Here is a 20,934-nt window from a genome sequence, read left to right on the forward strand (position 1 = left end):
AAATATTTCTGCACTGGAAGGGTTCTCAGACACTGGAATGCTCTGCCCAGGGCAGTGCTGGAGGCACCATCCCTGGGGGTGTTCCAGCAGTGTGGAGCTGGTGCTTAGGGACATGGTTTGGTGGTGACCCTGCAGTGCTGGCTGGAGGGTAGGACTGGATGATCCAGATTCCAACTGGATGCTGTGATTCTGGATCACAAAAGGCCCTGGCTGGTATCAAGAATCCAGTCTTGAAAGTGAGCATTAGATCTATGTCTTGCTTTGGTCTGCTGGAAGATCACTCACTGGTAGAGCCCAAGAGCATCTCCTACCCCCTCAGCCATTTCAGGAGGTGTTTGCCTCCACACAGCCTGCAGGCAAAGGGCACTTCAGCCTCCCATCAGCCTCCCAGCCCTTAACCAGGTAACTGCAGGGTCCTTAGCATGGCCTCTGCTGTTTTCTTCCTCTTTCATAGCCATCTCCACCTCAGCAGCTTTTAAAATGCTGAGCACTTTGGGCCTTCAAACTTGTTTGTCCTGCAGTTTGATATCTAAACCCAGATCTGCAGGGAGCACAGAGTGACAGACAGATGAGGGCTTTATTCTTGCCCCAGTGGAGTCCAGTGGAGGTAGGTTGAGGACAGCAAGATTAATGGATAGAGGCAGACCTTCTGCAGCCTCATTTCACCCTCCCCAAATTGCAGCAGGATGCTGATAAGCAGCACTTGGCTGTGTCACAGACAGTGTGACCCTGAGCAAGCAGAGAGTTGTAACTGTTTTGGTTGGAAAAGACCTCTAAGATCATCAAGTTCAACCATCAGCCCAGCCTGGCACAGGATTTCAGCTGCCTCAGCCTCTCCCAGGCAGGGCTGACAATACCCACAGAGCCTCCTGACACTTCTGCCTAACCTGTTCTGTCCCTGCTCTGCTCACCCCTTCTCCACAGGCTCTGCTGCTCTGTTCCCAGGCTGGTGGTACCCTTCCTCTCAGAAGTTTCACCAAACTCTTCTCCTGACTTGATTTCAACTCCAGATTCTTACCCTCCGTACAACAGACATCACCAAGCTACTGCCAGTCTCTTCTCCACAGCCTAGCTGGGGGGATGGCACTGCAGCAGCTTTCCCAGCTTCCCTGGCACAAAAAGCCCTGAAGCAGCAGTGGGTGGCCTCATGCTCTCCTCTGTGTTTGTCTTTTGCTGGTTAATTACCACACACTGGTGTGCTGCTCACGGTGACACACGGGGTTTGGGATTTCATTAATGCCTCTGACTCACTCTCCCGCCCAGTTCCACAAGCCTCTGGTCCCATCAGGGTACTTCCATGGTGTTTGATATCCATACAAGTGAAGATGATTCACCCTGGAGTTGCAGGCCCAGCACACACACAGCCTGTCCTGGAGGCACAGCCTCACCTCTCAGGAGCACAGGGACACACCTGGGGTTTGCTTCCCACCGTACAGGCTATGAGATGAAGGTTTGCTTTACTTAGGCTAAGCTGTGCCAACAGCTCATGAGCTCAAGCACACAGGGACTTGGCCACCAGCTGAACCAGAACAGGCTCAGGGACAGAAAGCCACAGCCCCAAGCACGACCTGAAGGACTCCCTGGAGGTGGCAATGAGAAGAGCAGTGCAGGACACGCTGCAGGCCACGGGACAAGCTGTGGAGTCTCTGTGGAAGCAGACTACAGAGGTCCTGGGGTCCCTACACCCCAAGCAGCAAGTGTCTGCGTGTGTAGATGTGTGTCAGGAACCACAGCCCAGCTCAGAGGGAGAACAAAACAAGCCCTTATCCCCTGGCAGCAGGCCCTCCAGCTGAGAGCAGCAGATAATGAGGCTAAACCAAACAGGTCTGCTCTCAGCCCAGATTTTTACCTCAAAGGAAATACCAAGCTGCACTTAGCTGCTTTGTTTTATTTTTAAGTCACTTGACTTACACTGAAGCAAAGCAGAGCCAAGCTGAAGGCCCTGCTCCAGCCTAGAAGGCCTGCCCCAAGCAGCTCCTAGAGCAGGGTCTGGAGTAAGCCAAGATGAACTCTGTGCATCAGGGATACAAACCACTGAGCTCAGCAGAGCAGAAACTCAGCTCTCTGTGCAGTGCTTCAGCTGGAGGGCTCCAAAACACACAGACCCAAGTTCTGATGTTCCAGGCAGGCCTAAAAGACTGTGGAAAACAAAGCCCCATGCTTCCTTTCATTCATGGGAGCAGTCCCTGGGAAGCTTCCCCAAGCTCATTTCCAAGAGGCGCAGCTCTCCGAGCCTTACCTCACCACATTCACCTGCACAGGGAGTTAAACAAAGCCAAAAGCAGAGGAGATTCTGGTGGGTTCACAAAGCTTTCAGCTGTGGCTTGGACTGTTCCTCTGAGCTGCTTCCACTGCCTCTAAATAGCACTTTAAAAGGCTTTGTCCTGGAGTGGAGATAGAGCTGCTCTGGGAAACTTATCAAATCAGATCTTGAAGCATCAACCACCAATTAAATAGTCTGAATGCTGAAGAGTTATCTGGAGGGCAAAGGAAGAAAGCAAACCACTGACTCCAGCTGAAAGAGCTTCTCCTGTGAAAGGAGCACTGGTCACAATCACTCAAATTTCACCCACGTCCTGAGCATTTGAAGTGACTGTGGGAGCAAACCAGAGCTTCAGAACAAGAGGGAAAGTAGAGAGCACCTCGATAAAGTGTAAAGCACACCTGAGATTTCAAAGCAGGAAACCTGAGACAAGCACAAATATCAGAAGAATCAGCTGAAAGCTGCATCTCCCCAGGTGAGAGAGTAAGCAGGTGGAGAATCAGCTCAGAGAGCACACTTCCAACAAGATCAGGAACTGCACAGTGCTCATGCTCTGAAGACTGTGAGTGACAACTACAAAGTCAAGAGGGCTCTGAGCTAAGCTGAGCTTGCAGGAAATGAAGTTTTTCATCTTATAAACACTCCTGGTGAGCTTTTAACTAGAGGAAGCACCCAAGGACCACACGCACAGGTTGTGTGAGCATCTCCCCTATGGAGAAAGACTGAGAGCCCTGGGGCTGTTGAGTCTGGAGAAGACTGAGAGGGATCTGATCAATGTCTATCAATAGCTGAGGGGTGGGGGGCAAGGGGAGGGGGCCAAGCTTTTTTGGTGGTGAACAGTAATAAGAGAAGGAATAATGGATACAAGCATGAACAGTGAAGGTTTCACCTCAACATAAGGAGAAGCTTCATTAGAGTGAGGGTGACAGAGCCCTGGAGCAGGCTGCCCAGAGAGGTTGTGGAGTCTTCTTCTCTGGAGACTTTTCAAAGCCCAACTGGATGTGTTCCTGTGTGACCTGCCCTAGGTGCTACTTTGGCAGGGTGTTGGATTCAGTGATCTCTGGAGGTCCCTTCCAACCTCTAACATTCTGTGATTCTGTGTGTCAGGACTTCCAAGCACAGCACCCTCCTGGTGCAGGACCAACTGAAGAACATTCACACTATGCTGGGCAGCAGCCCCATAAAAGCAGCAGCTCCCCTCCCTCCCTGCAGAGCAAGCACACACAACTGCTTCCACCCAGCAAAGGTCTGGTCCTGCTGCCAGAGGGGAGCAGCGTTGGGAGGCTGTGGCTGACCCCTCCCTGGAGGTGTTCAGGGCCAGGCTGGATGAGGCCTTGAGCAGCCTGTGCTGGTGGGAGGTGTCCCTGCCCATGGCAGGGGGATGAGCTGGATGAGCTTTGAGGTCCCTTCCAACCCAGCCCATTCTATGACTCTATGAATCTGAAAGGAAAGCAGACTCTCTGCTCACCTGCTTCATGTTGGCACCACCAGCAGCTCCGAGAGCAGAGGAGGTCCCAAACCCACAGTCACTCCCATCTCACACAGGCAGTGCCTGGCAGACAGCTCCACACACAGGGCCCTGCACCCCCAGGGTTCCACACACACACGGGGGGGGGGGGGGGGGGGGCTGCACCCACAGAGCTCCCCAACACACACGGGGGGCCCTGCAACCACAGAGCCACACACACACTGGGGGAGCCCTGCACCCCTGAATGCCACACACACACACAGAGGGGGAACCCTGCACCCTTGAATGCCACACACACGGGGGGGAGGGCTGAACCCCCAGACCTCCACACACACAAGAATGAGCTCCACACACACACCCCAGGGGGGCCTTGCACCCCCAGAGCTCTCAAGGTCTTGGCATAAGGCTCTGCCCTCATCCCCCAGCGACAGCTGCTGGAATTTCTCCCCACAGCTCACACGTGAGCTGCCAGGAATGTGGTCCCCACAGAGGAAATCTGCAGAGGAGCACCACAGCTCACATGTTCCACTGGCTCAGGAGAAGAGGAGCCACCACTGCTGGCCAGCACCAATCCGTCAGCAGCTCCGTGCTGAGCAGGGCTGCTGAGCACAGCCAGCCCAGCGTCTGCGTTAGCTCTGTGCTGGGTACCAACCACAACTGATCCGGGGTGGGGGGAGAAAGGAAGATAAAAACCCAGCCACAAAGACCTCTCCAGAGTGCTGTGCAGCCACCAGACACACACCATGAGGGCAAAGACCCACAGCCAGCACTGCAACAAAGCCTGAGGTGTGCAGGTGAGTTCCTCTCACTCCTGACTGGAGAAAGCAGCTCTCTCAGCTCCAGCACAGCACAGCTCCCACCCCAGGCCTCCAACACCACCAGAACAACTTCAGCACAACACCCAGCACAGGAAGCTGCTGGAGAGAGGCTAAAGGAGGCACCAAGATGAGCAGAGGCTGCAGAACCTCCCCTGTGGGAACAATCTGGGAGAGTTGGAGCTGTTCAGGCTGGAGAAGGCTCCAGGGAGGCCTTAGAGCTGCCTTCCAGTATGTGAAGGGGCTCCAGGAGAGCTGGGGAGGGACTTGGGACAAGGGCTGGGAGTGCCAGGATGAGGGAGAATGGCTTTGAGCTGGGAGAGAGGAGATTGAGAGTGGAGATGAGGAAGAAATTGTTTGCAGTGAGGGTGGGGAGAGACTGGCACAGGTTGCCCAGGGAGGCTGTGGCTGCCTCCTACCTGGAGGTGTTCAGGGCCAGGCTGGATGAGGCCTTGAGCAAGCTGGGCTGGTGGGAGGTGTCCCTGCCCATGGCAGGGGCTTGGCACCGTCCAACCCAACCCATGCCATGCATCTATGAATCTAGCAGGGCAATGAATTCTCCTTGGGGGAAACACAAGCTCCAGCTCCAGCAGAGCTGTCAAGACAGGCTCTCCAGAAGCGTGAGGCAGGGCCACAGGCAGCCCTGCAGAGATTTGCCATAGCCAAGTCCTAATGTGATTATCCAACATTACCAACATCATTACAGGGCCCTTGCTTAGTGTCATTCTGCAATATCTAGGCCATGACAAGACAGATTTAGATTCACAGGCTCCACCCTCTCCTGGGCACATCTGAGGCAGGCAGGACATCACAGTTGATGTTGGTGTGGCAGCAACAGTCACCAGTGCCCAACCTGGGCAGCAGGACACCACCTGAGAGAGCAGCACAGTCCTTGGCTCTCCTTATTTGAGGAGAGCAAGGCTTGGCTGGCTGCTGGGGGTGAGCATTCAGGTTATCAGCTGTGACCGCAGGCAGCCAGGGGATATTTATATAATCACAGGCATTTGCCCTGCATGGATGCCATGGAAAAAGCTTCAAATGCCTCTTCCTCACTTCTCTAGGGTTTATTTTGATAAGTCTCATTTTAAGTTGTTTAGCTGGATTTCTCTGCATCTTCCAGCACCCTGCCTCATCCCAGATCTTTAAGAGCCTTTCTTCAATCCTTCCCCTTCAACTTTCTGCCAGTCAAAAAAAAAAAAGAAGCTGTAAATCAAAATACAGCAGAGAAAGGAGGGGAGAGAAAAGGAGGAGAGAGGGGAAAGGAAAGGAAATTAATCTCTGCCATGCAACATCGTATTAGAAGGCTAAAACAATCAATGGGCAAGACTCAAGCCGTGCATGAACTCTGCATTTCCTTTTCCAAAGCTCTACTGCAAGGGCAGCAATGGCTTGGCACCCCACCCAGCCTGCCAGAGCAGTCAGAATACAGCCTGGATACCTTAATTTCAGGGCATTAAAGTCTCCCAGCATTTGTGACAGCAATTTCATAAGAAACAGCAGCTCAGCAGAGGCTGCTGGCCTCCCCAGCTGGAAGCACGTTGAGGTGCTCACGTGGGGAGATCTGCTGGGCATGTGCTCAGCTCCACAGCCCTGAGCATCCAGCTCAGCTCTTCCCTGACAGGCAGACCTGGAAACCCAGAGCTGGTGGAGCAGCACTTTATTACTATGCAGCAAGATACTCTGCCTCCAAGTAGATTACTTGGCAAACAGACTCAATCCCTCTCTATTGTGACTATTTTAGTCCTTGAACTTCCACTGTTAAGGCTGAAAAAAGAGATAAATTATTGGCTCATGAATAACTCACAGCTTGAATCAAGAAAACAATACAGCAATCATTTGTTTAGTTATCAATCAGCTCTCTCTGAAGCACATCTCAGCTGCTGTTACCCCAAGCAGCTGCTCACAGCATCCCAAACCTCCCTCATCTCCAGTGAAAAATCAGCAATGGCACAAAGGTTCTGCAGAGCACAACTGGTTTGGAGTGAGGATGAGTGGAACTGCAAAGCCAGCAAGAAGCTGCAGCAACTGCAGGCAGGCAGCTGAAGAGTTTCCCTGGAATAGCGAGGGAGTGGTGAATCACCCCAGCAGGAGAGAAAACACAGCTCACAGAGCAGGGTGCAGCTGGAGGGGCAGGGGAAGCAGAAAGCAAGATGAAACTTGGGCTAAAACTAGTTTTTAACTGGACTTGCAGGCAAGAAGGGCTTACAGGGGACCCCGAGGGCTATGGTAACAGCAAACTCCACTTGGGAAGCAATTATGCAAGGATTCAAAGAGCTCATGGCAACAGACAAGTTTGAGATGTGGGATTGATTGCTATGGCAGCACCCAGACAGCTCCACTGCACAGAGGAACCTGAGAGAACCCCTCAAGAAAGCAGGAGAAGCTTCAGCTTACAGCTGACACCAGACCCAAAGAGCTTACAGCAGTGCGGGGAGGTCTGCTTCAAACAGCTCCTTCAGCTTCAACCCAGGGACCCAGATTTCAGCTTTGCCAGGGCTCCCATGCACCAGTACAGTGAGACAGCAGTGCTACCTCACAAGAAAACACAAACTAAGGGCTACAAAACGTTCCTCTAGCAGAGGAGATGCTGATGGAACCCTGTAGACAGCACTGAACTCAACTCCTCCTTACACACCAAGCACAGAGAGGTATCTGCTGGCCCCCCAAGCATGGAACTCAAGCCACTGGGTATGGTGAGGAGCACACAGCAGCCTCCCTTCAGCACAGGGAGACATTTATTGTAGCAGGGCTTTGAGGTTCTCCACATCTGCAGAGGTGAGGAAGGAGAGCTGTGAGCACACGTGTGCATGTCTGGTCATTTGTCCAGGAACAGGAAAGGATTGCAGGGGTCCAGAAGTCTTGTGACAGTTACTCACAAGCTCCATCACCACTAGATGGAATGCTCACCTCAGCTGAACTGCCAGCACTGCTCAGAGGCCCATCTTAGATGGGGATTCTATCAGCACAAGCACTTCCAGCCTGCTCCCCAGCAGAAAACTCCAAAGGTACAACCTAAGTGCTTCCTTCATCAAGTTTAAAACAAAAGCCAAAGGTAGGAAACCACCATCTGGCCCACCCCCAGAACAGCACCGTTTTCATTTTCAGAAGCTCCAGTGGATGTTTCATCCTGTCACATGTCCTGTGAGTGCTGGGGCAGCGAGGCTGAGTGTGTGCTTCCTGGGGGCTCTGCACACCAGCAGACCCCCAGCACATTCTGTGTGGCAATCTGCATGTCGTGATCAGCCCCAAGATCACACCCTAGTTGAGGACATCCCTGCTGACTGCAGAGGATGTTGGACTAGATGACCTTTGGAGGTCCCTTCCCACCCAGACCAATCTATGGTTCTACAGCTGCCTGCTCCTCGCAGGGTCTCTCTCCGAGTAGCTCTCCCAAGGCAGCAGCAGCAGCACAGGAGGGATTTTAGCCTCACACACAAGTGCTGAGCCTCAGCAGGCACAGCCAAGGGCAGCCAGGCATGTCCCAGGAGCATGGGCAGTCTTTGTTCCACGTCTGCAGGAGGTGACACAGGGCCCTGGTCCATGCTAGAAGCTCCTGGCTGCTCCGGTGCCATGAATATTAATGACAGCCTGGTTAAAGCACCGGCCAAGGACTGCCATTTGCATTTCACACGAGGCTCCAGCACTGCCTCTCTGCAGGGCCCTTATCAACTCACTACATCTTCATGAGCTTCAGTTTCCCCTTTGTAAGACAATTTGATGAGCCTTTCTTCCACCAGCTGCTTGCTTTGCAGAGCAGGGAAGGGGAAGAGCCACACAGAGCCACAAGCTGTGTGACACCTACAAGGGGGAGGCCTCCATGTGTGTGAAGTGCAGCACAGCCCAACCCACAGCTGGCACCAGGGTGCAGAAACAGAGAGGCAAGCTCATAATCACACAGCTAAGTTCACCTTCTAACTGCAAGGCAACAAGTGAAGGCCAAAAGAAAGGCTCTGATCTTCAGCAGAACTTTTCTTGCAGAAATACACAGTCAGGACACCCCAGGACAGAGCCTGAGCCAAGCCTGGGCTGTCCCCTCCCTGCCATACTGTCCCTCCTTCACCCTTTGTCATCCCACAATCCACACATCAGCGCTCCATGAGGCACTTCTATTTCCTCACAAACATAAGCAATAAAAAAGAACACAAGAACCAGCAGGATCTCACCAGGAGTTTGCTTCTTGTGTCACCTTCCACTCACTAACTTGTGGAAGGGCTGCAAGGAACACACAGCCAAAGAGCCAGAACCAGAACTCTCTGAACAGTGCAAGCAGCACTTGCTGAGCACCCCAGGGACTATTCCATGCACGTCACAAGTTTCCACATCAGCTGTTCCCCTCCAGCAGCCTGCTGGCACGCCCCACACTGCAAGGGGGACAGAAGGCACAGAGATGCTGGGGGAGGTCTGCAGGTACCTCTTCTGTAGGCTGCAGAACTCCAGTCATAGAAGCACAGAATGCTAGGGGTTGGAAGGGACCTCTGGAGATCATCCAGTCCAACCCCCTGCCAGAGCAGGGTCACCCAGGGCAGGTCACATAGGACACATCCACATGGATCTTGAAAGTCTCCAGAAAAGGAGGTTCCACAACCTCTCTGGGCAGCCTGCTCCAGGGCTCCAGCACTCTCACACCAAAGAATTTTCTTCTCACACTGAGGTGGAACCTCCTGGATTCCTATTTGTGCCTCTTGGCCCTCATCCTATCACAGGGCACCAATGGGAAGAGCCTGGCCCCTTCTCCTTGTCCCCCACCCCTCAGATATTAATAAACATCAGTAAGATCCCCTCTCAGCCTTCTCTTCTCCAGACTGAACAGCCCCAGGGCTCTCAGCCTTAGTCAAAGCAACAGAGATCCTACAAAGAGGCCTTCCCACTGCAGCCACCGAGCCACCTATGCTTCCTCCTGCTCATCTTCTGCCCTCCCCAGCTCTCCTGGAGCCCCTTTGGATACTGGAAGGCTGCTCTAAGGTGTCCCTGGAGCCTTCTCTCCTCCAAGCTGAGCAGCCCCAACTCTCCAGCCTGTCCCCACAGGGACAAGAAGCAATAGGTCTGCACATCCATGCTCCTCTCACATCAGCACAGATTATTTGTGCTGAAACACAAGGACTTGGAAAGTCTGAGTTTTCTATCACTCACTCCTGCAACATCTGAGTATCTTCCAGCTGGGATGCAGGACAGCAGTAAAGCCACCAAACCAGGTACACCACAGGAACCCAAGGGTTCCTCTTGCTTGCTCTGGTGGTTTGAACAGAAGCTGATGTGCAGAGAGAGCCCAGCTGCTACACCATGCAACCCAGAGCACTCTGCACTTCCCTCAGACAAGCTCCAGGTTTATTTCCTGCTGCCATCAGAGCTGTGCAGCAAGAGCATGTCAGCCCTGCAAGCATCATTTACCTCACAGGAGTGATGGAGACAGAACCCCAGACATCCATCATCTGTGCAGAGAGCCTCAGCAGCACATGCAGTTCATTATCACACCTCCAGAGCAGCATGCCAGAAGCTTTGTAAGTTCACACAGGCAGCTTTTGGGGTCACCTTCCTGTTACAGCCCCACAAGCACCAAACAGGGAGTAAAACCAGCATGTTCCTAACAGGGAATGAATGAAGGTCAGCTCTACCTGTTGCCAGCACAGCCCCAGCCAGCTTCCAGCTGAGGGGTGGATGTACAAGCAGACAAAGCCCGTGCTGGTGGCTTGCTTTATTTTTAATCCATGAGCTCACCCAGCACTGCTATGTAATTTGTTTCTGCAAAATCATGAAGCAAACCAGATGCTCCCAGCATCTTGTTCCAAAAAAGTCTTTAATGCAATGCTGTGACACATGGTCCAGGGTCTCCATGTCAGCAGGGGCTCTGCCACGGAGCAGGCCTGAAGCCAGGGCACAGGAGTGCCAGGAGCACACCCTGCTGAGAGGGAGAGCACAGCCTGCAGCTCCTGCACTCCATCTGCACGGCCAGGGGTCACTCCCTGCCTTGGCCACACACACTCTGCATTGCCTCACCTGCCTAGCTCAGTGCATCACTTCCCAGCAGCCCTAAAAGGAACAGAAGGACTTTATCAGATTGTGCCAGGCCCCAGATACTCTGACAACAAGGGTAGGGAGATCTCCTCACATCAGAGGAGCTGCCTCAGCTCTCCTCTCTTTCCTTCTACTACCTCATGCTGTAGGCAGCTGGCCATACCCTCCTGTGCATGCAGGGGCAATTGCTGGAGCTCCTACAACAGGAGAAAAGGGAAGTTTCCATAATGATCAGAAACCACAAATGAGAGAAAATTATCTTGCAACCACGTTTCACTTAAGCCTTTCCAAATCTTCTCCTTGTGTCTGTACACCACCACCAGTGCTGCTCCTCCATTCACAGAAGTACAGCAGCCAGTAGCAGATGCAAGGGGGGATGTTTGCAGGACAGCATGGCCACAAGGACATCTGGGGTGCTCCCACCCAAGGACAGCATCCTTTCCTGGGACACTTATCTGTTCAGTTACTTCTGCTTATCAAAAGGGAGCTCCTCTGTGAACAGCCTTTGCTTGGGGCATGTTTCTTCCTGCCTGCTTCCACAGGTGGCACAGCAGCAAACACTTGGTACAAGTGAAGGCCAACTGGTTGTGACGTTCCAGAAGAGCAGCAGTGAGTCCTGCAGCTGCCAAGCTGCTGTTCCAACTGTCACAGCCTCAGTCTGTCCAAATGGCTGAGAAAAAGTCACCTTCAAAGGAAGCAGCTTCCAGCCCCAATGCAAGTGTGCAGCACTGAGTCACTCCTGACCCCTTATTAGCCATGATTAATGTGGTGGGCAAGCTCAGAGGGCAGCAAGTGCTAACTCCAGCCTGTCTTGGGCATGTTTACCACTTCCCACCTGCTCCCCTCGACTGCTGACAAGCTCCTGTGCAAAGGGGAGAAGGCCCAGGGCACAGTAAGAGCATTCTGGCAGTGCATGTTCCCCTCAGACCCACAATGGCATCACTGGTGGTGCAGCCAGAGTTAGCAACCTCCTCATACAGCCACCAGAACACAGCTGCAAGGCCAGGGTTAGTTAAACCTTGGCCAGAAGCCCCAGACTGAGCTTGCTTCTGCTGACACCTTCACGAGGCTGCTGGAATCAGACACGGGTTTGTTCTGCCATGAAGGCTCTTTGCTGGGAAGATGCCTGCAGAGAACTCATCCTCCCATGGCTCCCCTGGGCTGGCAGCACCACGGGAGCTGACACAGCTCTTACACAAGCACCCAGCCGCCCCCGTGCACCACCCTGGCCCTGCTCCCCCACCTCCTGTGAGCCTCTGGGCCACGCTAATGCCTACCAGCTAAACCCACCAACACCTGCTCTGCCTTCCCACTTACACCTGGGGACATGGCACATGCTCTGCCCTGGCATATCCTGTGCTGCTAAGGCACCAAAGCACTTGGGATACCTCAGCATTCACCAGACAATTCCTGCTCTGTGCACTCCAAATACCAGGCCTCTAAAACCTATGTCCACTGTGCTCTGCCAGCATCCTACCCACCAGTGCAGAGCACAGTGAACATGCCCTGCCTCACACCAGACACAGGAAAAGCAGCAGAGGGGGCATAAAAATCACATGGCCCATTCCAGGAGGAGAAATAGTTTAATTCCTAATCCAAATGTCACTGGTCAGCTGCTCAGCAGCTGGCACTGGGCAAAAGCTAGAAGGCAATAATTAAACTGGAGATGAGGAAGGAATTTTTGAGAGTGAGGGTGGGGAGAAACTGGCACAGGTTGCCCAAGGAGGTTGTGGCAGCCTCCTGCCTGGAGGTGTTCAAGGCCAGGCTGGATGAGGCCTTGAGCAGCCTGGGCTGGTGGGAGGTGTCCCTGCCCATGGCAGGGGGTTGGAATGAGATGATCTTGAAGGTCCCTTCCAACCCAAACCATTCTGTGGATTGATAAAATGTACTTCAAAGTGATGTCTTGAACCCAACCCCACTGGAATGGGATTGAGGATCACATCAGTCTGCCACACTGACCTCAGATGGGCTTTGTGCTGAAGTGAAGTAGTCTCAGAAGCAGCTCAGGTGTAGTTCTAGTGGCTTCAGGTTACAATGCTGCACACTCCAGAGACAGGAGGTGCTGAGGGTAAGCCAGGCATGGGCCAACAGAAGTCATCTGCAATAAGCTCTACCACACATTTAGGCAGCACAGGGACCACCTTGCCTCACTTCACAGCCCTACAAAGCTCTTCAGACCAGTGGTGGCCTGCAGGTCTGCTAAAGAAAGTCACAATGAAACCTTCCCCAAACATCCATCTGTTCAAACCAGAGTGAAAACCAGAGCTGGCAAGTTAGAGCTGCTCCTGCCTTGGTTTTGAATGCCTACCCCTAGAGACTGTGACAGCCAGGCTGGGGGGCAGCACACCCAGGCATGCAGCTGAAACACTCAGTGCTGATCTGACAGCTACTAAACCCCAAGCTCCTGGCTGGCACATTTCAAGGGGACAAGACTACAAGAACACCTTCAGAAAAGTGCTGCTAATTGAAGAAGGGCCTTGGCACAGACCTGAGGAAACACAGTTGGAGAGTCTTTGGCTAGAAGGAGACCAAAGAACCAAAGTTCCAGCTCAAATACCACCCCACCAACACTCTTGCACCTGGGATCAGTCCAGCACCCTCTGACACAGCTGCAAGCACACAGAGCACCAGACTGGCCAGAAGATCAGTCACAGCCTGGGCTGCATCCAAGGCAGTGTGGCCAGAAGCTAGAGACAGGTGATCCTGCCCCTCTGCTCTGGGGAAGCCTCACCTGGAGCACCACAACCAGGTCTGGAGCTCTCAATACAGGAAAGGACATGGACCTGATGGAGAGGGTCCAGAGGAGGGCTACAAAAATGGTTGGGGGTTGGAGCACCTCTGCTACAGGACAGGCTGAGGGAGCTGGGGGTGTGCAGCCTGGAGAAGAGAAGACTCCAGGAATACCTCAGAGCAACCTTCTAGTACCTGAAAGGGGCTACAAGAAGGCTGCAGAGGGACTGTTCCCAAAGGCCTGCAGGGACAGGACCAGGGGCAAGGGTTTGGAATGAGAGCAGAGCAGATTGAGATTGGATGTGAGGAACAAGTTCAGCACCAGGAGGCTGCTGGAACACTGCAACAGGTTGCCCAGGGAGGTGGTTGGGGCCCATCCCTGGAGATATTCTGGGTTAACAGAGGCTTAACAGAGCTCTGGGCAACCTGATCCAGTGGAGGATGTCCCTGCTGAGTGCAAGGGGGTTGGACTGGATGGTCTTTGGAGGTCCTTTCCAACCCAGACTACTCTGTGAGTGTGTGGAAACACCTTCCCCTGAAGGGGCTGCTGGGGCAATCCCCACCTGTGTTGGGTTAGCTCAGAGGAGCACTTGGGGCTTGTGGGACTTTGCCACACATGCAACATGCCACAAAGTCCTTGGATTTTCTGATTTCTAAATGTTCCTGCTGCCTTGGTCCTCAGCAGAGGAGCACCTTCCTCCTGATGGCTCCAGGCAGGAGGCTGGGGTGGGGTTTTTTTTGGTGGTGTTTTCCCCCCCCTACATACAGGCAGAAATAAAAAGCAGCATCCAATTTGCTCACCCTGTTTGGGTTCTTTTCCACAACCACAGCAGTAACACAGCAGCCTGACTCACCAACACAGGCACAGCTCCCCAAAGCCCAGACACCTCAAAACTCAGCCAGCAGCCCCCTCAGCCCATCCTGCAGCTCTGCCACGATGCTGCTTGGTTGAACCATGGCCTTGCAGAGCTCTCAGGCCAGCAGTGCTGACCTCCCACAGCAGTTAATCCTCAGGAAAACATGGAGGGGAATTTTTCAAGAGATTATTTGTGCTATTATAAGGATTAGAGCAAGACAAAGACTCAGCTAAGAATCACCTATTGCAATATACTGCCTGTAAATAAATAAATACTGATCCACCAGTATCGTAACATCACAGACAACCACTCAAGCTCCTTCTATGTTACTTCCATCTGCTTCCTTCCAACAGGAAGGAACGTTCTTCCCCTCCCAAGGACGTGAGCATCCAGACAGCTACCTGGAAAGGGGTGGGTATGTTGGGGGATCTACCCAGGAGACTGTGAGCACATGGAGACATCTGGCACACCCTGGGGCTCCTGCAGTGGAGGCCCATCCTGCCCAGGCACCTTCAGCAGGGTTGCTCAGCAGAATTGAGAATGACCAAGCCACAGCTTTGATAGGTAAAGGTAAAACCCAACACTTTAAAAGTTCTGGTTCAACCAGCTCCTCAGGCTTGCAGCTCAAGTCTCCCCCATAATCATTTCAGAGACTCTGGCTTTTTTTTTTTTCCATCCCATTTGTTTTCTAGGCTGCACCAAAACACAGGCCTGGCCTCTCCTTAAAGCAACGGAGATGAGAGATGTTTCCTTTCCAGACAGGATACTCCTCCTCCAAAGTGCTTCCCAAGGGACTTTTCCTTTTAGCAGAAACAGCCAAGACTTCACAAGTTGCCTTTTCAACATTGCTGAACCACCAAAATTCACTGCAGATACAAAAAAAAGTTTTCCAGCTGAGGACTCAGACGTCAGTAGGGCAGAGCCCAGGTTGCCAGAGAGCTGCCCAGGTCTCCAGCTGAGTCAGGCAGAAAGGTTGCTCAGCAGCCCTGGGGAGCTCTCACAGCCTCACCAAAAGGCCAGCAGCGTGCAAAGCTGCAGCACCTCTGACCCACGCTGACTCCCCAGGTGTTCCATAGAGGAAATGGCACTTCCAGCCCTCTGTTGCCAGCAAAACCTCCAAGCCAGCTCCAAGCCACCTGGCTCTTGTCCTCTTGGGACTTGGCTCACCACACAGAGCTAGCTCAGACTGCCCAACCCAGGGTGTATGAGGAAAATCCCAGCAAGGCACCTAACCAACCTCCTTAAGCCTCACAGCTTGGTCAGGAAGGGAGCACAGCCCCTGCTCCACAGCATCTCACTGAGCCTGTGCACACAGATCCAAGAGCTGCAGCCAGACCTAGGCCATGCTCCCATCACAGAGGCCAGCCAAGAAGCCTGGAGCTATTGGGAAAAGCCTCTCACAAGCAGGAGCTGCTCCAAGACAGTGAGAAACCTCTCCTGCACAACCTGGGCTGCCACCTCCCAGCCTTGGTGGCTGTAGCTGAGGCACACAGGCTCACCTCCTGCTGTTGTCAGCACCAGGGCAGAACCTGCCAACAGATTATTCATCAGCAAAAACAGCCTCTGCTTTCCTTTGTCACCAGGATGAGGCCAACCTGCGTTAAAAAAAGCCTGTGACAGCTCCTCAGGTTTAGCTCACACAGTTCCTAAGCTTCTAGGGCCAAAAGGGCCCTGGAAAACACCAGGCAAGGCAGAGCCATATTGCAGGATCTGAGTCAGGCAAGCAAATCATTCTGGTTCCTAGCTGAAGGACTGGTTTTAGTGCTGCTCTCAGCTCAGCATGCAAAAGATATCAGAAACCACATCTGAAAGATGGTCCCAGATCTGTTTTCCTGCTCCCTGCAGTGGCTCTTTACAAACCTGAAGGCACAGAGCGTACACAGAGTCCCTTTTCCATTTTAGGGTTATTTCTGTAAAAGCCAACACAGGTCCTCCCACTCAGCTCTCACACAGCAGCTCCCCTCTCCTTAGCAATTACAAGAGCCAAACCAAACACTGTTTTGACTGAAATTGCAAAAGATGCTGTGCAAGAGAGGACCAGGAGCAGGTCCAAGGAGGCCTCTCTGAAGGTCGAGGCTAAGGTTACCAGCCAGAGCCATTCAAGAGGTTCCTCAGAGCCCAGACAAATGAAATGTAAAACGATAGTTAAAGCAGCAGTGCTGGTTGCCACAAAAAAAATACCACCAGCAGCTTGCTGCACCACAACGACTGCACATATAAAGAGTTTTATAATCCCTGCTGTTCCTTTGTAGTTCTTTAATTGTTTTATTTCAGGGAAAAGAAAAAACACTGAAAGAAGCAATTGGGATTACTGCTTCCCCTGCAAAGCCCACAGCCCAGATCACAGCCAGCTCCACTCAGCCTATGTGCATGATATATCTACAAGGGATTTACTCCAGTCTCTCATCCTCTCTGTTTAAGGTAGGAAAGGAGGCAAGCAGATGAAGAAAGTTAGAGTGAAGGCCTCTGCCTGCGTTATTTACAGAACCTCGATCTGCACCAAAACATTTGACAGACGATTCTGGGTTTGTTTTTCTTTTAAAAACCTCCCAGTTTAAAGAAGGTGAAGAAACAACCAACTTCTGAAATCATCTCAATTTCCAAAGCGTTGAAGCAAAACGCCAAACCAAACCCAACCCAGCAAGCCCACCCCGGGTTCACACACGGGAAGCCCACAAATGTCATCTTGCAGGCGGCCCTGGATGGCAACTCTGACAAGGACAATGAGTGCGGGAACCGGGGAGAGCAGGGGAGCGCACGGCTAAGGCCAAGGCCTCCCTTTCCAGCCCTGCGAGGAACAAGCAGCGAAGGCAGAGCGCTCCGCGAAAGGCGCCGGGCTCTTACCTTCCGCCAGCACCTCGTCCACCGTCACCTGGTGGCGGCCGATGCTGAAGACCCGACCGATGTAGCCGCTGCCGGGGCCGCTGCTGCCACCGCCGCCACCGCTGGTGCCCGACCCAGGGCCAGAGCCACCCTGCTCCCGACGCGAGTCGAAAAACTTCTTCATTTCTCAGGAGACAGCAGCAGCTGCCTGCTTACGGGGGCGATGCTATTTTCAAGGTCCCGAGCCCCCTTCCCTGTTGCTCGGCTGAGGGGGGCCCGGGGCCGCCCGCCTTGCGGGGCCGAGCGGAGCCGGCGCGGTGCCCTCCGGGGGACTCACGCCTGCAAAACCACAGCGGGGACAGAAGGAAGGCGAAGGCGGCTATCCCCGCGGCGCGGCCGAGGCCTCCGCAGCCCCCTCAGGGGAGCCCCGACTGATAGGGCCCCTGACAGGGCCCCCCGCCCGGTGCCTCTCTGCGGGCGGGGGCTGCCTCCTCCATGCACCCGTGCAGCGGCACCCGGGGCCGGCCGGCCTTGTCGCAGCCCCACCGGCTTGCCCACAGCGAGTCACGGCGGGGGCCGCCTGCGCTCAGGGCCCGGGGCCCGCATCGTTGCTTGGCGGAGCTCCCGGCGGCCACCGAGCCCGTCAGGGACCGACCCCAGCACCGCCGCCCCCAGCCGGCCCCATCCGACCAGGAAATGGGCTGGCACAGGAAGTCCCGGCGGGAGCACCGCCCCCGGCAGCGCGGACGACCCGGCCAGGCCGCCCTTCACACCACCACCCGCAGCGGAGCCACCGAAGAGCGCGGCCGCGGCCCTCTCGTCCCACAGCGCAGCGGAGGGACCCAAGCCCTATGGCGGGCAGCGGGGAAGGGCAGGCGGAATGGCGGCCGCGGCCCGGCCGCGCAGGGCACGCTGGGTAGCGGCGGGTCCCGCTCAGCCCGCGGCGGGAACTACAACTCCCGGCATGCAGCGCGGCACGGCCCGCGCGGGCGGGGGGCGCCGGTCCGGTGGTGCCGCGGGACAGGGCCTGGTGCCGTGGGGTCTGTCGCAGCCCCGCCGGCGGCAAGTGTGGCTCTGGCGGTCCCTCGGAGAGCGGAGGGAACCCTGGGCCGTATCCTCCCCACGCCGGGAGGGATGGCCGCAGAAATCCTGTCAGCGAGGAGCCTCGGCCTGCGCTTTGCCGCGGTGGTTTCCGTTTATTTTAGAGACTGTGCCCTTAAACTTGGCACTTTCCTGTCAAAATAATAATCCTGGGCTTGAGCTGAGGTGCGACGCTTTTCTTGAGGCCCTGCTAGCGTCTGATGCCAGAGCCCCAAATAAAACTGAAGCTGCAGATAGCCCCAGCCCGGCAAACATGCTGAGGGCTTTAAACCTAGCAGCAGCTTTTGGAAAGCCTGCACCTTGGATTTACTATTGAGTTCCACCTTTCGTTACTAGGAGCTGGAGCACCTCTCCCATGAGGACAGACTGAGAGAGTTGGGGTTGTTCAGTCTGGAGAGGAGAAGGCTCCGAGGTGACCTTCTTGTGGCCTTCCAGGATCTGCAGGGGCCTACAAGAAAGCTGGGGAGGGACTTTTTAGGCTCTCAGCAAGTGACAGGACTGGGGGGATGGAATAAAGCTGGAAGTGGGGAGATTCAGACTGGATGTGAGGAAGAAGTTCTTCCCCATGAGAGTGGTGAGAGCCTGGAATGGGTTGTCCAGGGAGGTGGTTGAGGCTCCATCCCTGGAGGTGTTTAAGGCCAGGCTGGATGAGGCTCTGGCCAGCCTGATCCAGTGTGAGGTGTCCCTGCCCATGGCAGGGGGTTGGAACTGGCTGAGCCTTGTGGTCCCTTCCAACCCTGACTGATTCTATGGTTAAGTTCCTCTTTACTACTAAGTTCCACCTTCCTTTACTACTAAGTTCCACCTTCCTTTACTATTAAGTTCCACCTTCCTTTACTGTTAAGTTCCACCTTTCTTGACTATTAAGTTCCCCTTTACTATTAAGTTGCACCTTTATTAAGTTCCACGTTCCTTTACTATTAAGTTCCACCTTTCTTGACTATTAAGTTCCTCTTTACTATTAAGTTGCACCTTTATTAAGTTCCACCTTCCTTTACTATTAAGTTCCACCTTCCTTTACTGTTAAGTTCCACCTTTCTTGACTATTAAGTTCCTCTTTGCTATTAAGTTGCACCTTTATTAAGTTCCACCTTTCTTGACTATGAAGTTCCTCTTTGCTATTAAGTTGCACCTTTATTAAGTTCCACCTTTTCTTTACTATTAAGTTCCTCTTTGCTATTAAGTTCTACCTTTCTTTGCTGTTAAGTTCCACCTTTCTTTACTATTAAGTTCTACCTTTCTCTTTACTCCAGCAGCTCATGCAGCTTGCACTGCAAGCAGTGATGTGACTCATCTGAGGAGCACAAAGCCCTTGGGTCAGGCTTCAGAGAGGTTTAGTTTAGCTCAAACTCATGAAATTTCCTTTAAATGCCCTTTGGGTTCTTTTCAGCCTCTTTTTTCCCATCAGGAATCAGGAGATTTTTCCCAGCTTATAGCATCTGCACCAGCTGGCTCTTCTCCTTCCCATTAAGAGGGAAGGCCAGAGCTGGGATTTTGGACATTAAAATGGCAAAAACTGGTTTCCTCAGCCTGAGGCAGAGAATACAGAACCCTGAGGAGTGTGTGGCTGCCAGAGGCATCCTCCATGCCAGCACTGCCCTCCTGCCTGCCCTCTGGCTGGGGCACAGGAGGAAGGCAGCACACACTCCCATTTTCCCCATGCCTCTTCTTTCCTATCTGGCATCATGCTGCCAGGCTGCTGCCCAGGGGGACAGGCTGGGCGAGCCCTGCTTCCTGTGGGACAGCAAAAAGATTGCCTCTTTGCACTGCCCTTCTTCTTGCCATGGGCTTCCAGCAATGCCAACAAGACTGCATCAGCAGCACTTTAGGCAGCACTGATTGTTTTTCTTCCCCCAGTGTTTGAAGGCTTTTAAGATGCATAAGGCTCCCAGGATGGTCAGGTCACGTTGCTGCTGGGAATATTCAGCACAGAGCTAAAAGTGCCTCACTGCAGCTGCTTTTCTGCTGAGCCACCAGGCCTCTTCCTTGTGGTTATTGGAGCAGCTCTTCCATCAGCCACCTGTGATTAGTGAGATCTAAAGGGCAAGGGACAAGAGGCTGGGGACAGATTCTTGTCAGTGGTGCCCAGTGACAGGACAAGAGGAACAAACTGGAACTCAGGAGGTTTCACCTGAAGATGAGGAGAAACTTCTTTGGTGTGAGGGTGCTGGAGGCCTGGAGCAGGCTGCCCAGAGAGGTTGAGAGGGCTTTAAACTAGGCTTGAGGGGGGAGGGGGTTAAAACCAGGCACACTAGAGATGAGCCTAAGGACAGCCTTCAGTCTGCCATCTCACTTGAGGTGGGGACAATAATCATAGGATCAGAGAATTGTCACAGGGCTGGAAGGGAGCTCAAGGACCATCCAGTTCCAACTCCCCTGCCATGGGCAGGGACACCTCACACCACAGCAGGTTGCTCACAGCCACATCCAGCCTGGCTGCAAAAACCTCCAGGGATGAGGCTTCCACCACCTCCCTGGGCAACCTGTGCCAGTTCCCAAAACTGAACACCAGAGCTGAGTCCCAGGGGACAATCCCCTCCCTGCTCCTGCTGGACACAGCATTGCTGATCCCAGCCAGGAGGCCTTTGGCTCCCTTGGCCACCTGGGCACTGCTGGCTCCTCTTCAGCTGCTTGTCCATCAGCACCCCCAGGTCCCTTTCTGCCAGCAGCTTTCCAGCCACACTGCCCCAAGCCTGCAGCACTGCTTGGGGTTGTTGTGCCCCAAGTGCAGGACCTGGCACTTGGCCTTGTTGAAGCTCCTCCTGGTAATGTTGGCCATGGATCCAACCTATCCAAGTCCTTCTGTAGAGCCTCCCTACTCTGTGCAGATCAAACTGCTGCCAGCCCAGGCCAGGAGAAAAAAAA

The 20,934-nt window shown here is 53.7% G+C and overlaps 2 protein-coding genes across 2 annotated transcripts in view; one reads left to right on the forward strand and one right to left on the reverse strand.

Moving 5' to 3' along the window:
- Positions 1–17,152, reverse strand: part of AAK1 (AP2 associated kinase 1) — a 93,413-nt gene extending 76,261 nt beyond the window's left edge. The window contains exon 1 of the mRNA XM_054396636.1: positions 16,990–17,152. Coding sequence (XP_054252611.1) covers positions 16,990–17,152 — 163 coding nt within the window. The remainder of the gene's footprint in view (positions 1–16,989) is intronic.
- Positions 17,153–17,463: 311 nt separating this feature from the next.
- LOC128978640 (bcl-2-binding component 3, isoforms 3/4-like) lies at positions 17,464–18,213 on the forward strand. Its single transcript, XM_054396592.1, has one exon. The coding sequence runs from the start codon at positions 17,464–17,466 to the stop codon at positions 18,211–18,213; it is 750 nt and encodes a 249-aa protein (XP_054252567.1).
- The last annotated feature ends 2,721 nt before the right edge of the window (positions 18,214–20,934 follow it).

Source organism: Indicator indicator, chromosome 38 (assembly GCF_027791375.1).
Source record: "Indicator indicator isolate 239-I01 chromosome 38, UM_Iind_1.1, whole genome shotgun sequence".
Lineage (NCBI taxonomy): Eukaryota > Metazoa > Chordata > Aves > Piciformes > Indicatoridae > Indicator > Indicator indicator.

What these genes read in the sequence shown, in the direction of transcription:
- LOC128978640 (XM_054396592.1), top strand. Translation starts at nt 17,464, where the DNA reads ATGCACCCGTGCAGCGGCACCCGGGGCCGGCCGGCCTTGTCGCAGCCC.